Source organism: Mustelus asterias, chromosome 9, assembly GCF_964213995.1.
Source record: "Mustelus asterias chromosome 9, sMusAst1.hap1.1, whole genome shotgun sequence".
Lineage (NCBI taxonomy): Eukaryota > Metazoa > Chordata > Chondrichthyes > Carcharhiniformes > Triakidae > Mustelus > Mustelus asterias.
Genome location: NC_135809.1, coordinates 99930779 through 99945849, shown reverse-complemented (window position 1 = coordinate 99945849; position 15071 = coordinate 99930779). Strand labels below are relative to the sequence as shown.

Here is a 15071-nt window from a genome sequence, read left to right as displayed (position 1 = left end):
TATCGTCAAACAGTTCCATGTCAAGGCATTCCCAAAGCTTGGATGGGAAGAAGGAGGGCAGCAGTGATTTTTTCTGTTCCTTCTGTGAATGACTTCAACTTACTCAATGAACTTTTTTCTTCCAGCTCATTGACTTGATCAACTTTTATGAACAGGTTCAGAGCTATGTGGGCTTTTCTGCACTTGATTCTTGATAATGTACAATGTTTCAGAAAATTTCTCTATCTTTATATTTTAGTATTTTATCTAGAAAGCCTTGAACGTTTAACTTGATCCCCTCTGGACCCAAGAGTTGAAAAGGGAATGAATGTCTTGTCACTTTATTCAGACATGAAACTCTGTTAGATAACTCTGGGTCATCAGCTCCTTGTCCAACTTGAATTGGGTCAGATGTCCAGAGTGGTTAGCACTGCTGCCTTACAGCGCCAGGGACCAATGTTCAATTCCAGCCTCAGATCACTGTTTGTGTGGAGTTTGCACATTCTCCCCGTGTCTGCGTGGGTTTCCTCCGGGTGCTCCAGTTTCCTCCCACAGTCCAATGATGTGCGGGTTAGGTTGATTGGCCATGATAAATTGACTCGAGTGTCAGGGGATTAACAAGGTAAGTATGTGGGGTTGCAGGAATAGGGCCTGGTTGGGATTGTGGTCGGTACAGACTTGATGGGTCGAATGGCCGCCTCCTGCACTGTAGGGATTCTATGATAAATGTCATCACCTTAATATTGGTCTTTATTTTCTGGATGTCAAGGTCTGGGGGGACGATTCTCCCAGCCTAGAGACTCAAATGGAGACCGTTTAGTGGGCTTCCCGCTGGGTGCCACGGCCTCCGTGAGGTGTTTCCCCCCCCCCCCCCCCCCCCCCCCCCCCCCCCCACCCCACCCCAGCCAGCAGTGGTTTGCTCCAATGGGGTTTACAATAGCTTCCCCACTTGAGGGGAGCTGACAGCCCAACCCCGCAGGAGTGAAGGGGTGCCATTGAATCCCCTCGGGAGGTAGGGGGGTAAAGGGGGCTGCCCTCTGGGTGTTACCAGCTTGGAAGTGCCAGCCTGGCCCCCTGGCATTGCCTACGGGGCAAAGTGACAATGGCCAGGGGGCAGTGCCAAGGAGTGGGATCTAATGGGGGCAGGGCTAATTTGGGGGGGGGGGGGGGGGGGGGCAGGGGAGGATCAGTGGAAGGCCAGCAGTGTGGGGCTATTGCACTGATCTCAGCATTGACAGATTGACGCATGCGCAGTAGCCCGCTCAGCACTATGCTGCCGCCTCTCCAGCAGGAATAGGCCCCACCTACATATTTATATTATTCACTGTGCAGTGCAGAGTGTGGGAGATTCATTTTGAAAATCCCACTGAAAAGAACAGCAGGATTTACTCCAGTTTTTATGCAAATTCGGCACTTTGAATTTTTTGGGAGAATCTCTCCCCTTGAATGGAGGTTTTTTTACAGATTCTCCTGTCTGGGAAATACAGATTTTCTAGAACGACAGACCACTTGCTACACCTATGGCACTGCGCAATTCAGGTAGTGTATTCTTCCTGCCTGTGGATCACCTTCCCGCCACAGCAGGGACATTGAAAAATGGCGGTTGACACCTTTTCTGCATGTTTCTTTGGTTGCTACTTTTGATACAATCCACGAATTGAATGACTTCATCCTTGGGGAAATCTCCTTCGCATCTCTGGCAAAAGGCTTAATCTGTCCCAGCTCTCCAGCCTGTATGGCCAGTTGTAAAGCCTTGCGGAAATTTAAATCGTCCCGAGATTGTAAGAACTCTCAGATTCTCATCTAAAATATCAATGATTTCTACCTCTGATCCGATTGGCTTTTAGTGTTCTGCGCTCAATTTTTGGTTAGGTGGCATAATTTGTTGATGAATGAGTTAATCCCTTCACCCTATTTTTGACCGCCGATTAAATTTCACCACCTCTGTGACAATATTTTTATAAAGTTAAAGTTTATTTATTAGTCACAAGTAAGGCTTACATTAACTACTGCAATGAAGTTACTGTGAAATTCCCCTAGTCACCACAGTCCGACCCCTGTCCAGGTCAATGCACCTGACCAGCACGTCTTTCAGAATGTGGGAGGAAACTGGAGCACCCGGAGGAAATCCACACGGACACGGGGAGAACGTGCAGACTCAACACACAGTGACCCAAGCCGGGAATCGAACCCAGGTCCCTGACGCTGTGAAGCAGCAGTGCTAACCACTGTGCTACTGTGCTGCCCACTGAAGACTGAAGTATGAGTCAAAGGATCCGATGAAGCCCTCTTAGGGGGTTGTCTCTTTGGTCACCCCCTGTTTGGCCGCACATTGCCTTGCTATGCTCCCAACAGTGCATAAGGAACTATGTCACAGTGCTAACTTGAAGCGTTGCAGTACTGGTTAAAATGTTTTGCCAATTTTGTCATTGCTCAGCCTGTCTAGGGCCCCTTCTAAAAGGATTCTGGTAGGGGCGAGAGGTAGTAATTGTTTCTCACCCAGGTTGGGTTTCTCCTTTCCCTCACTGCTCATCTTGCCAGTCACTGGGCTGCTCTCGTTGTTTTGTTGGCTGTGGTGGTTGCTGGGTTGGCCTCAAAGTTCTTCACTTACTGCTCTGTACTGCTGGGTTTCTCTTGAGGCTTTTCCCACTGTTCCTCTCTAGGTGTAGTCACCGCTGCCGTTTATCTTGGGATTCGTTAGCTTCTTACTCGAGAAGAGATCTTGCTGGAGGCAATGATCTTTTGTTCAAAATAGTTTATTTACTTGTTAATTATTTACAAAGGTTAAATAAGGCCAAAACATAGCTGGAGCTTCTGTCTGAGATGCTTTGCATTCATCATCTCTCTGTGAATGACATCACTACAACATAGCTCCTAACGCACATGCTCAGTAGCTATCATTAGAGTTAACCCTTTACAGCGGTGAGCTTAATTATGGTCACATTGGAAAATAGTTTGCAAAGCACTGCTGTAGTCATTTGCTTCACTGCACTTTGCATGTCATAGAGTCATAGAGGTTTACAGCATGGAAACAGACTCTTTGGCCCAACTTGTCCATGCTGCCCTTTTTTTTTTAAACCCCTAAGCTAATCCCAATTGCCTGCATTTGGCCCATATCCCTCTATACCCATGTAACTATCTAAATGCTTTTTAAAAGACAAACTTGTACCCGCCTCTACTATTACCTCTGGCAGCTTGTTCCAGACACTCACCACCCTCTGTGTGAAAAAATTGCCCCTCTGGACACTTTTGTATCTCTCCCCCCTCACCTTAAACCTATGCCCTCTAGTTTTAGACTCCCCTACCTTTGGGAAAAGATATTGACTACCTAACTGATCTGTGCCCCTCATTATTTTATAGACCTCTATAAGATCACCCCTCAGCCTCCTACGCTCCAGAGAAAAAAGTCCCAGTCTATCCAGCCTCTCCTTATAACTCAATCCATCAAGTCCCGGTAGCATCCTAGTAAATCTTTTCTGCACTCTTTCTAGTTTAATAATATCCTTTCTATAATAGGGTGACCAGAATTACACACAGTATTCCAAGTGTGGCCTTACCAATGTCTTGTACAACTTCAACAAGACGTCCCAACTCCTGTATTCAATGTTCTGACCGATGAAACCAAGCATGCCGAATGCCGCCTTCACCACTCTGTCCACCTGTGACTCCACTTTCAAGGAGCTATGAACATGTACCCCTAGATCTCTTTGTTCTGTAACTCTCCCCAGCGCCCTACCATTAACTGAGTAAGTCCTGCCCTGGTTCAATCTACCAAAATGCATCACTTCGCATTTGTCTAAATTAAACTACTTCTGTCATTCGTCAGCCCACTGGCCCAATTGATCAAGATCCCGTTGCAATTGGAGATAACTTTCTTCACTGTCCACTGTGCCACCAATCTTAGTGTCATTTGCAGACTTACTAACCATGCCTCCTATATTCTCATACAAATCATTAATATAAATGACAAACAGTGGACCCAGCACTGATCCCGGAGGCACACCGCTGGTCACAGGCCTCCAGTTTGAAAAACAACTCTCTACCACCATCCTCTGGCTTCTGTCAAGAAACCAATTTTGTAGCCATTTAGATACCTCACCCTGGATCCCGTGAGATTTAACCTTCTGCAACAACCTATCATGCGGTACCTTGTCAAAGGCCTTGCTAAAGTCCATGTAGACAACATCAACTGCACTGCCCTCATCTACCTTCTTGGTTACCCCTTCAAAAAACTCTATCAAATTTGTGAGACATGATTTTCCACTCACAAAGCCATGCTGGCTGTCCCTAATCAGTCCTTGCGATTCTAAATGCCTGTAGATTCTGTCTCTCAAAATACCTTCCGACAATTTACCCACCACAGATGTGAGGCTCACTGGCTTCTAGTTCCCAGGCTTTTCCCTGCAGCCCTTTTTAAACAAAAGCACAACATTTGCCGCTCTCCAATCTTCAGGCACCTCACCCATGACTATCGATGATTCAAATACCTCAGCTAGGGGACCCACAATTTCCTCCTTAGCCTCCCACAATGTCCTGGGATACACTTCATCAGGTATGTAATCCTACAAGGTCATGTTCTTTGCTAATATGAATTTCACCCTGTAATTACATGCATTGAATAGTGAAATGTTGAGCTCAATTTTGGTGATTTTGTATAATTGCATTGGTCCACAGTTCTGATGGTAATGGAAGGTATGCAAAGGGAAATCTAATCCATTTGAAGGCCTAGAAGCATTTGCATTTCACTGCAGATCATGAAAAGTCATAAAAGCATTTCTGATCTCTTTGTCTTCAGTCACTAGCCTTGACTTTTGTGTCACTGAACCCTGCAAGCGCACCATTTTCCTTCAATGCTCTCCCTCCATTTCCAGCAATAGTTTTCTTCCTGCCTCCTTGGTTTCTTCTCAAATCCCTCATTGATCTTTCTTTGCAACCTTCCTCATCTACATGCTGCACTTTGATGCCATCTTTAGACGTGGGTTAGCTTACATCTGTATGTGTATAATATTCAGCACTCCCTCTCCACTTCTCTGTGGTCAGTCTGATTGTCCAACATGCAATCCTGGGTAAAGCTCAATTTACTCAGTTAAAATTGAGAAGACTAAGGCCATTATCTTTGGTCCCAGCCATAAAGCACCCTTGCCTCCAACTCCACTCCACTTCTGGACCACCCCCTCCCCAGCCATTGTCTCAACCTGATTCAGAATGCTCACCTCTCCAGTCAGCATCCTGGGGATTACCATTAACCAGAAACTGAACTGGACTAGCCATATGGATACTGTAGCAAGTCAAAGACTTGGAATCCTGCAGCGAGTAACTCGCCTCTTGACCCCCTCAAAACCTATCCACCTCAACAAGTTCAACACCATCCAGGATAAAACAGCATATCTGATTCCTACCCCTTCCACAAACATTCAATCCCTCCACAATCGATGAACCGTGGCAGCTGTGTGTATCATTTTCCAAGATACACTGTGGGAACTCATCAAGGTTCCTTAGGCTGCACCAATACTGCTACCACCTGGAAGAACAAGAGCAGCAGTCACCTTGGAACACCACCACCTGGGGGTTTCCCTCCAAGTCCCTCACCCTCTTGACTTGGAAACATATCACCTTTTCTTCACTGTCGCTGGGTCAGAATCCTGGAATTCCCTCTCTAACCACCTTGGACTGCAATGGTTCAAGAAGGCAGTTGGGATGGGCAATAAATGCTGGCCTAGCCAGTGATGCCCACATCCCTTAATTTAAAAGAAAACTGTCTATGATTTAAAATAGTTATCCTCGTGTTTAAATCTTTTAATGACTTTTCCCCTGCCAATGACAGTAACCTTTAGTTTAGCTCTACAGCAACCCCTCCTTTGGTCTTCTGTGCAAATCTCCTCCTGCATCCCACCCTTCATAGCTGTGCTTTGACCTATTAAGATTGAGGCCAATCATTTTTATTTGTGTAAGGGTATCGAGGGATATGAAACTAAGATGGGTAAATAAAGATGTGGTGCAGATCAGCCATAATTAAAGGGTCGTGATGGCCAAGTGGTATTATTGCTGGACTATTAATCCAGAAACTCAGGTTCTGGGGACCTGCGTTCGAATCCCGCCACGGCAACTGGTGGGATTTGAATTCAATAAAAACAAGTCTGGAATTAAGAATCTACTGATGACCATGAAACCATTGTTGATTGTCAGAAAAACCCATCTGGTTCACTAATGTCCTTTAGGGGAAGAAATCTGCCATCCTTACCTGGTCTGGCCTACATGTGACTCCAGAGCCACAGCAATGTGGTTGACTTTCAACTCGGGATGGGCAATAACTGCTGGCCAGCCAGTGACATCTGTGCCCAATGAATGAATGAGTAAATAAATTCAGTCAGATTGCAATGGAAGTTCTTGAGAGTAAATGGCCTGCTCCTATATTCTGGAAGTTCACCCTTCGATCCTCCACCTCTCCTTCCTTTAAGCCTGTCCACCCTATACTTAAAATGTTTCCATATGAAAATTGAGATTTTACTGATCATATTCAAAATGGATGCTTGGCTTTGGCAGTGGGTAGATAAGGGAAGGAGAGACTTTGATAATTTCTGCTTGCAGGTATTACAGCTGATTTTCAATGTTATCTTTTTCATCTGCAGATTATCACATTTTTACAAAAGAGGGATGCTTTTGTAAGCCTAATGCTGAAACATATAGGGACCTCAGCACTCATGGATTTGCTGCTAAGGCTGTTGACATGCATTGAACCACCACAGCTGAGGCAGGATGTTTTAAATGTAAGTCAAATTTTTTGTATGTGGTGCATAAAGCAGATAGACCAGGGGCATGTTAATTGGTTATTTTGACATAAATAATTGGCTTTTCTAAAGTACTTACATGATGAACAATCTTGGAGCACTCTGCAGAAAGATAGAATTGGGGAAGGTTGGAGAAGAGGTTGGGGCAGATGTGAAACCATGACCAAAGAAGGACTCCTAAGGAAGCTTTTGAAAGCACAGATGTGGCTTGACAGTGATTTTTCATTGTGTGAAAGTGATGGCAGTAATCAAATATTACAGAAAAACAAGCTGCATGTGGAAACAAAAGTATGAACACTAATTCAGTAATTAGGTAATGAGCAGTGAATTATGGAAATAGATATAGATGTGATTTTCGGTGCACATTTGAGTATATTTTTATCCTGGAATACTGCTTATGGTTCAAGTATGGTAATAAGGTTAAATTATAAGTGAAGGCATTTTAATTTAGCATTGACTTCAGCTTTATTTTTCAATTATCTTTTATCTTTACTGATTTATTTTATTTTTGCAGTGGTTGAATGATGAAAAGATTATTCAGCAACTAATAGAAATGGTACATCCATCCCAGGATGAAGATGTAAGTAGATGTTCTTAAAACCCAACAAATCAACTCTGCTTCAGTATACAGCTGTCCACATAGTCCCATATTAAACCTGGTCTGTACAGTTGTCAGATCACACCAGATAAATGGGTATTAAAGACCTTAACATTTCCTGAGGAGTGTACCCCCCCCCCACGATAAATGGGTATTAAAGACCTTAACTGTACCTGAGGAGTGTACCCCCCCCCCCCGCGTAGTACTCCGCGTAGTTTCCTTTGGATCACTGATTAAACAGATGCCTTTTATTAGATTTAAATTTATGACCGTTTCCCTTATTGCCTCTTTATCCCTTACAAGGGACCATATTTTTAAAACTGAAGGACAGTAAAATGGTCAGAAGTGAAGATGACCACCTGGTTCCAAGTTCTTGCCCAAATGGTGTTTGATCTGCCTGCTTGGAGATTCCCACTGGTGTCCTGGATTAGCATTGCAACTGTTTTTCTCCATTTGGTGATCCTCTGTTAACCCTCATGGCACACTTGATAAGGCAGTTGGAGGGTGAACAGCATGTTGCAGGTTCTCCTGAATTGAGATGCATATCCAGCAAATCTTTGTGGCGGGAGAAGTTTATACAGTTCTCTTTATTCTTTGCTGCAGATTATAGTTGTCTCCCACTGCATAGGTGATAGGAGTGTATCCTGCAAGGTGTATGCTTTTGGCATAGCAGAAGTAATAAATTACCAACTGATAGACTGCTAAGATGACTTTAAGAAATGTAGAAGAATAATTATGCACTTTGAGTCATGCAGCAAATATTGATTAGAAGCATGCTGGATAGATTAAAAGTCCCTGTCTTTTGCTATTGTCATACTTCATTGGTTCATCCTCCATATACAAATAGGATATTGCTTCCCTTGCAATGGAGATGGGGATGGGCTGGATTTGTGTTCCAAGTGTTCAGATGATTTTCCATTCTGAATAAGTCTGTTTCTCACCTTGACGGAAGATTTCTGTCTTCCATACAAGAAAATCTTTGCATTCCAAAGGTCATCCTTGGTTTAAAAATTGTGTGTACTTTATGGAAAGATTATTTTATTTATGGTCTGCTTGTAAAGCTCATACACCATTTTTTACTAATGGTATCTTTAGCTGTGGCTTAGTCTGATTGGGGTGTATGTTCCATTTTCTGGTTCTAAAATGTGTGGAGTTCCATTGATCTTGTTAAGTGCTGCACTTAAACCATACTGCTCACTGCTGTTTTCCATAATCCATTGCATTTCAATATTGATCTGGTATGGCTAACCTATGGGGAGATACTGATGGTAATTCAGCAGGTTCGAGTTTGGGATTGTTGAGCAATGAGACAAATTGCAATTGCATCTAACTGGAGATCATTATTCAGAGAAGTTCGATTGCAGATGATGAAGGATACCTTCTGGGATTTACCATTATTTTGCACATTATTAATACAGAATGTTATCTCTATATTCTGAGATAATAGAAAAGACAAAAACAAAAATTAATTCAGATTAATTTGGCAATTTCAAAAAAAGGTTCCCCTGATGGAATCAATAGCATTTTACACCAAATAATTTTTTAAAAAAAGAAGTGGGACATCAGCAATTCTTTCTTATTGCAAAACACAAGGTTATTCATTTAAATTATGCAAGTGAGTTTCTTGTATATCTGTCCTCCTCGATATCCCTGTTCTAGGTTGAAGTGTGTTTGGTACACTTTAGCAGTGATCATGACAGTTGTGTTGTGGTTATATATTCTGATCACTGCTTTTTGTAGGCAGTTGGAGAGTCTCCTGAATTGAATTGCATATGCAGCAAATCTTTGTGGCAGGAGAAGTTTATACAGTTATCTTGATTTATAATGAATTTTGCTACACCTTGTGCATATACCAATTCAGCTTTGATCACTGACCAGCCTCTGGCTTCTTTAGAGTAAGCATTGATGTTGTGGATATATAGCGGTCACATGACCATTGTCAAATACATAATAAGCAATCTTTCATCCTGATGCCATATAGATATGGATCATAGAATCCCTACAGTACAGAAATAGGCCATTCGGCCCATCGAGTCTGCACCGACCACAATCCCACCCAGGCCCATCCCCCATATCCCTACATATTTACCCACTAATCCCTCTAACCTACGCATCTCAGGACACTCAGGGCAATTTTTAGCATGGCCAATCAACCTAACCCGCACATCTTTGGACTGGTAATTAATATGGTAATTAATGCAATCCAATATATGGATTGGAAGTGGTACAGACCAAGACAACTTAGGCCCCTTGGGAGATCATTTTGATTTTTGACGAAAGGAATTATCTAGAGATGAGCTCCATTGCCACATTTCAGAACAAAAGTCTGATTTCTCCTACAAGTTCTGAGATATCATGTTAGTGGCTATTGATCTCCTGGCAGGAAAGATTTCTGTACATGTTTCTCCTCCCCCTCCAGATTATTCTCTCTATTTAATTGACTGAAGAAAACATAGTCCTTGGGTATCGATCAATTTATAAGTATGTTGACTTATTTGACTAGTCAAATCTAACAAAGCACCGGAAGTCTCAGAGCTGCTTAAAAGGGTTGGCTTAAAGCAATTGGGAGTACAGTTATGAGTTGTAAGTTGCTTTTCTTGGAGGGATGATGGCAATAGCATATTTGTATGTGGAGTTAAAATCTTCAAACGGAGGGTAACTAATCTATCATTCTATTCAATATTTTTAATTTTCTACACTTTCTGTTTTTTTTCTATTTAAAAAAAAAAGTGGTACTCCATTAGTAAAATGGTGAAATAAAAACAAAATGCTGAAAATGTTCAGCAGGTCAGGCAGCATTTGTGAACTGAGAAAGGTTTCAGGTCAATGAAACTAATAACTTGGTGAATTTGTTACTCTGGATGGTCCTCTGTTAAAATCATTCACCCAGTTTGCATTTCAGGCTTGTAGGCGAAAACATATCTGCTTGGCTCTTTCTGAATATAACTGAATTTTTGATGGGTTCTAAACTAAATGACTTCAAATAGCTAACATTTTATTTTTGTAGAGGCACTCAAATGCATCGCAATCATTGTGTGAAATCATCCGCCTCAGCAGAGACCAGATGATTCAAATGCAGAATTCTCCAGAACCAGATCCACTTCTGTCAACAATAGAGAAGTATGTAATTTGATAGAAATTGTTTGAAAGCCACTCCATTAAGCTAAAATTTGATTTTATTGTGGACTTGTGAAGGGGACAAATTGTGTAAGAAGAAAATTACTTGAGTTCAAACTTGACTCAAGTTGGATAAGAAAACAATTTTATTCTTTGAGCAAATGAGAGCAGTTCATTCTGTATTTAATTATTTTAAGTTGATAAATAATCCAATTTTATAAATTCTATAAAGCATTTTGGCCTTGAAATGATTTATCATTTACATATCAAAAGCAGTAGTGATTTGAAAATCCGTACAAAATGGATATTGGTTGAGTTCACCACGTATTATGTACCAAACTTTGAAGAAAAAGGCCTTGAAAGTAGATCACGGAGTGTGTTTAGATCTTGATCACGGAGTGTGTTTAGATCTTTATCACAATATCTTCTTGTATACTTGTGAGTAAGCTTGGGTACCAAAAGGAAAATCATAAGGAACACGCATTGCCTAAAAAGGTTTGCTGATTTGGATAATCTTGTAAATATCTTAGATGTTTGGCTTCTCACAACTTGCTCTTTTGGCTTTCTGCTCCCTTGGTCCTTACATTCTCAATGTTTCTGTGGTGGTAGGCCAACATGGCAAGTCTTGTTCAGAGTAGTTCCATTCACTTCAGTGACAGCTTCAGACAGGCCTGGGGCTAAAATCATGGTAATTTTATCTTGGGGCTAGGTGAATACTTGTGTCAGCCAACTTCAAATTGGTTCTACTTTTAATGGAAGCCCTTGAATCTACGTTTGTAGAGTAACACTGGAGTTGCAAAGTGTTTTGATTTTGTATTGTTAGATGGTAACAACATATACATAGGGTATATAGCTCAGAAACAGGTCTGACCATTTCATGCTGTATTTAGAGCCTCCTCCTATCTTTCCTTTTTCTAAATCTAATATTATAGCCCTCTATTCCCTTCTCCCTCAAATGCTTGTCTAGCTTCCCCTTAAGTGCATCAATGATATTCGCTTCAAACACTCCCTGTGGTGTCAAGCTCCACATTCTCACAACTCTTATGCATTCCTTATTGGATTTCTTCATGATGCTTATTTTGATAGCCTCTAATCCTCTCTTCCCCACAACAGGAAACATTCTGTCAGTATCCACTCCATCAAAACTTTTCAGAATTTGATAGATCTCTATTAGGTCACCTGGTGCTTCCTTGTTTTCAACAAGGCAATCAGTAATGAGTATAAATTTGAAGGGAGTAGAGGAGAGTAAAGTATTTTGAATCGAAAGAACTATTCCATACAACTTTGTTTTTATGCTTTGATTTGAGATCTGTGACCTGTTCTTTTCTGACATGACATTATCTTAGATGTAATCCATAATACTTCAGTTTCTAGAATTAGGCCCATTTCTCTTCAAAGTTTTCAAAATTATTGCTCCCCACCCCACACCCCCCGCCCCACCCCCTCCAAAAGCTGTGTTAATCTTTCTTGCAATGCCACATTTGTATTTCTCCAATTAGATTTCGAACCCTGCTACAGCACTGAACAAGCCTAATCAAATTCATAAATTACATCCCCTGTGATTTTGGTGCATTATTCCTCCTTGTCTTTCTCGGCTTCTGTGCAACCGTTGATGTGATCATCCTCCAATTCCCCCCTCCATTGGCCATCTGGGCAGACTGCACTCATTTTGTTCCACTCTTGCGTATTCAATCATATTACACATTTTCCTGCTCCTGCAAAGTAACTTGGAATTTCTCAAGGGTCTATCTCTGGCCCAGATTTCTAGCTGATCCAAATACTGCCCCCTTAACAACGCTATCCAATGACATGGCATTACATTTCATGTGAGTTTGGATGACATCAGCACTTGTATTCCATCATCTCTCATGACCCTTTCATTGCCTCTTTGTTGCCAGACTACTTGTGGTTCATCCAGGACTGGATGGCTGACAAGTTCCTTCAGTTAAACATTCAAAAGGACCTAAGGTATTGCAAATGCTGTATCCCTTTCACCATCTTCATCCATCACCTGAGCCACACTCAGGTTGAATCTAACAGAGAGCAATCTACCACGTTATATGTGACCTAAGGGTGAGCTTCTGACATCAGAAACGGAGAGATTGAAATTAATGAAGGATTAAGGAATAGGGAAGAAGGTAGAGGATCGAGATTAGGGAAGTTGAGGGAGGTAAGAGGCAAGAGGATTGGAGGTCAATGTGGAAAAAGAGAAGAATTTTGCAATTACTTCCAAATGTCATTGATTTATATATCCATTTATGAGCTTTATTTCACAATACCTGCAGAAGCCTTGGAATTGTATCCCAACATAGTCTGAATATCTTTTGAGATTTGAAAAGTGAACTTATTCCTGAGCCCTTTAAAAAAAAAAGCCTATTATGTAAATTAATTGAATCACAGAAGCAATCACCTTGTACTGAGTGCAATGCATCAATAAAACTGCCAGAATTGATGAATGAGTTGTAGCATACTGTATCTTAATAGTCGGCACAAAATCAATGAGTACAGGCAAGCCACAATATGAAGACGTAATGTTCCTGTGTGTCCTAAAAGACGTTGGTGAACCTGATGGGTTTGATGAAAATCCTGTAGCTTCATAGTCACCATTACTGATAGCTTTTCATCATCATGGCTTTCCCCTGCTATTACAGTCCTTCTCCATATCAAGTCTATCTTCTCAATCATTGTCACAATACTAGTAAGCAGATAGCCCTATCCACACTTGGCAGTCGCACCCTAGTACCTTGTTCTCAGTCCTCTCACATACCAAGATCCATCTACCCAATAATCTTGCCCCACAGCTTTTTCCCAGCACAGCCACAGCCACCCCTTCTATTTGCATGCTCTGAAATGTTTATATCCACCATTGCTAATTCACCCCTTCCACTCTGCACAACTGACTAGCCCTCCCCCCACCCAACCTCTCTCCAAATGCTTTGAGACCCCAGCAACACTCTTCCAAGCTCTATTCGGAGTTTGAAGGCTCTGTATGATCCCTGCAACCTAACCTAGACCATCTTTCATCCCATCTTTTTCTTTTCATATTTTGAAAAGGTGAAAACTGAAATAAGCTATGTGGTTAAATGAATATGTAATCAAGGTAATTGGTTTATGTTTTGCACAAATGTGCATAATTATGAAATGATCCCAATATACCACTGAAATATCCACAATTTAGTCATTTGTTTCACAGTATATAATCTCGACTTCTATGCAAGCCTTGGGTTTAATGTCTAATCAGAAAGAGGGCACCTTTGACAGGGCAATAATCCCTCTCAATGCATTGGAGTGTCAGTCCTTGATTGTATTAACATTAACAGAGCACGTACAAAGCCTATTCAAATCCACTGTGGAGATTTCCGGTGACTCATTTGATCACAGAATTCTTCATACCACTGTATCAACTTTCTTTGCAAGGTTGAATCCATCTCCTTGGCCATCCAACCGTCTTTGATGGAAAAATCACTCCTTTCAATAATGGAATTTAAATTTTAGTTGGCATTCAACTGAGGTTCCAGTGAGTGATGTAAGGGGAGGGTGCATTAAGATATTTCAAAATCTAAGAACTGATACCAGGTTGATGAAAGAAATCCCATGGCACCCTTGAAGAGCAGGGCAGCTATCTCTGGTGTTCTGACCAATACGTGTCCCTCAATCACAAACAGATTAACTGGGCATAACCACATTGTTGTTTGGAAGTTTACTGAGCGTGAAATAGCTGCTGCGTCTGAAGACATATGGTGATTGTGTATGCGCCAATTAAGTGCAAGCCTTTCTTTTGTTTCTTTTAATACTAATAGAAGTGATGAAAATAGAAGCTTGTTTAATCTTAACTGCCGATCCTGTTTTTTCAGGCAAGAAACTTTAGAATACTTGCTTGCAAATGTCCTCGATAAGGAAAAGACTGAATCAGCAATTGTAAATTGTATCCAAATATTATTGACATTACTGGAGACGCGAAGACCAGCGTAAGTTAGTTATTTCTACATATAATTCAGAGCTCTAACATAATACTTTGTATCTTGTTTAATAATTGTGCTTTAATTGTGTTGTACAAAGACATAGCTCTCTGGATCGATGCAGTGTGATTCACTTGGGTTTGGGAAACTTCAAGCATGTGTCTGCAATGCAGTAACTTGGGACAGGCATAAAGGATTACCTGCTAAAGGTTGTGCTTCAGGAGTGGGATGTGAGATCATTGTGACTAAATTATTGAAGGTCAACAAGCAGTGTGATAAAGAATTGGAAAAGCATTGAATGTGGGGTGCTCGGCATGGTTAGATTGTGTATTGACAAAATATAAAACAAAGAATCCTGTACTTGGAGTATTGTATCTGGCTTTGACCAGCATATGGAATGAGGGATATTGAGGCCTTGGAAAAACTTTAGAGAACAACAGTTAAAATGATGGCTAGTTTGATGGCCATTTGCTGATGATACAAAGATGGGTGTAAAACAATTGAAATATTGTGTGCAGTTCTGGTCACCATATTACAGGAAGGACATAATTGCTCTGGAGAGAATGTAGAAGAGGTTTACAAGAATGTTGCCAGGGCTAGAAAAGTATAGCTATTAGGAGAGATTGGATA

At 41.4% G+C, this 15071-nt stretch overlaps 1 protein-coding gene across 16 annotated transcripts in view; it reads left to right on the top strand.

The window, feature by feature from the left end:
* Positions 1-15071, top strand: part of ppp6r3 (protein phosphatase 6, regulatory subunit 3) — a 93920-nt gene that overhangs the window by 27651 nt on the left and 51198 nt on the right. For 12 of the 16 annotated variants that reach the window (XM_078220660.1, XM_078220655.1, XM_078220652.1 and 9 more), the window contains 4 exons: positions 6609-6746; positions 7282-7347; positions 10373-10485; positions 14337-14450. In XM_078220660.1, coding sequence (XP_078076786.1) covers positions 6609-6746; positions 7282-7347; positions 10373-10485; positions 14337-14450 — 431 coding nt within the window. The remainder of the gene's footprint in view (positions 1-6608; positions 6747-7281; positions 7348-10372; positions 10486-14336; positions 14451-15071) is intronic. The other 4 variants (XM_078220667.1, XM_078220666.1, XM_078220665.1 and 1 more) reach the window with 1 other exon arrangement.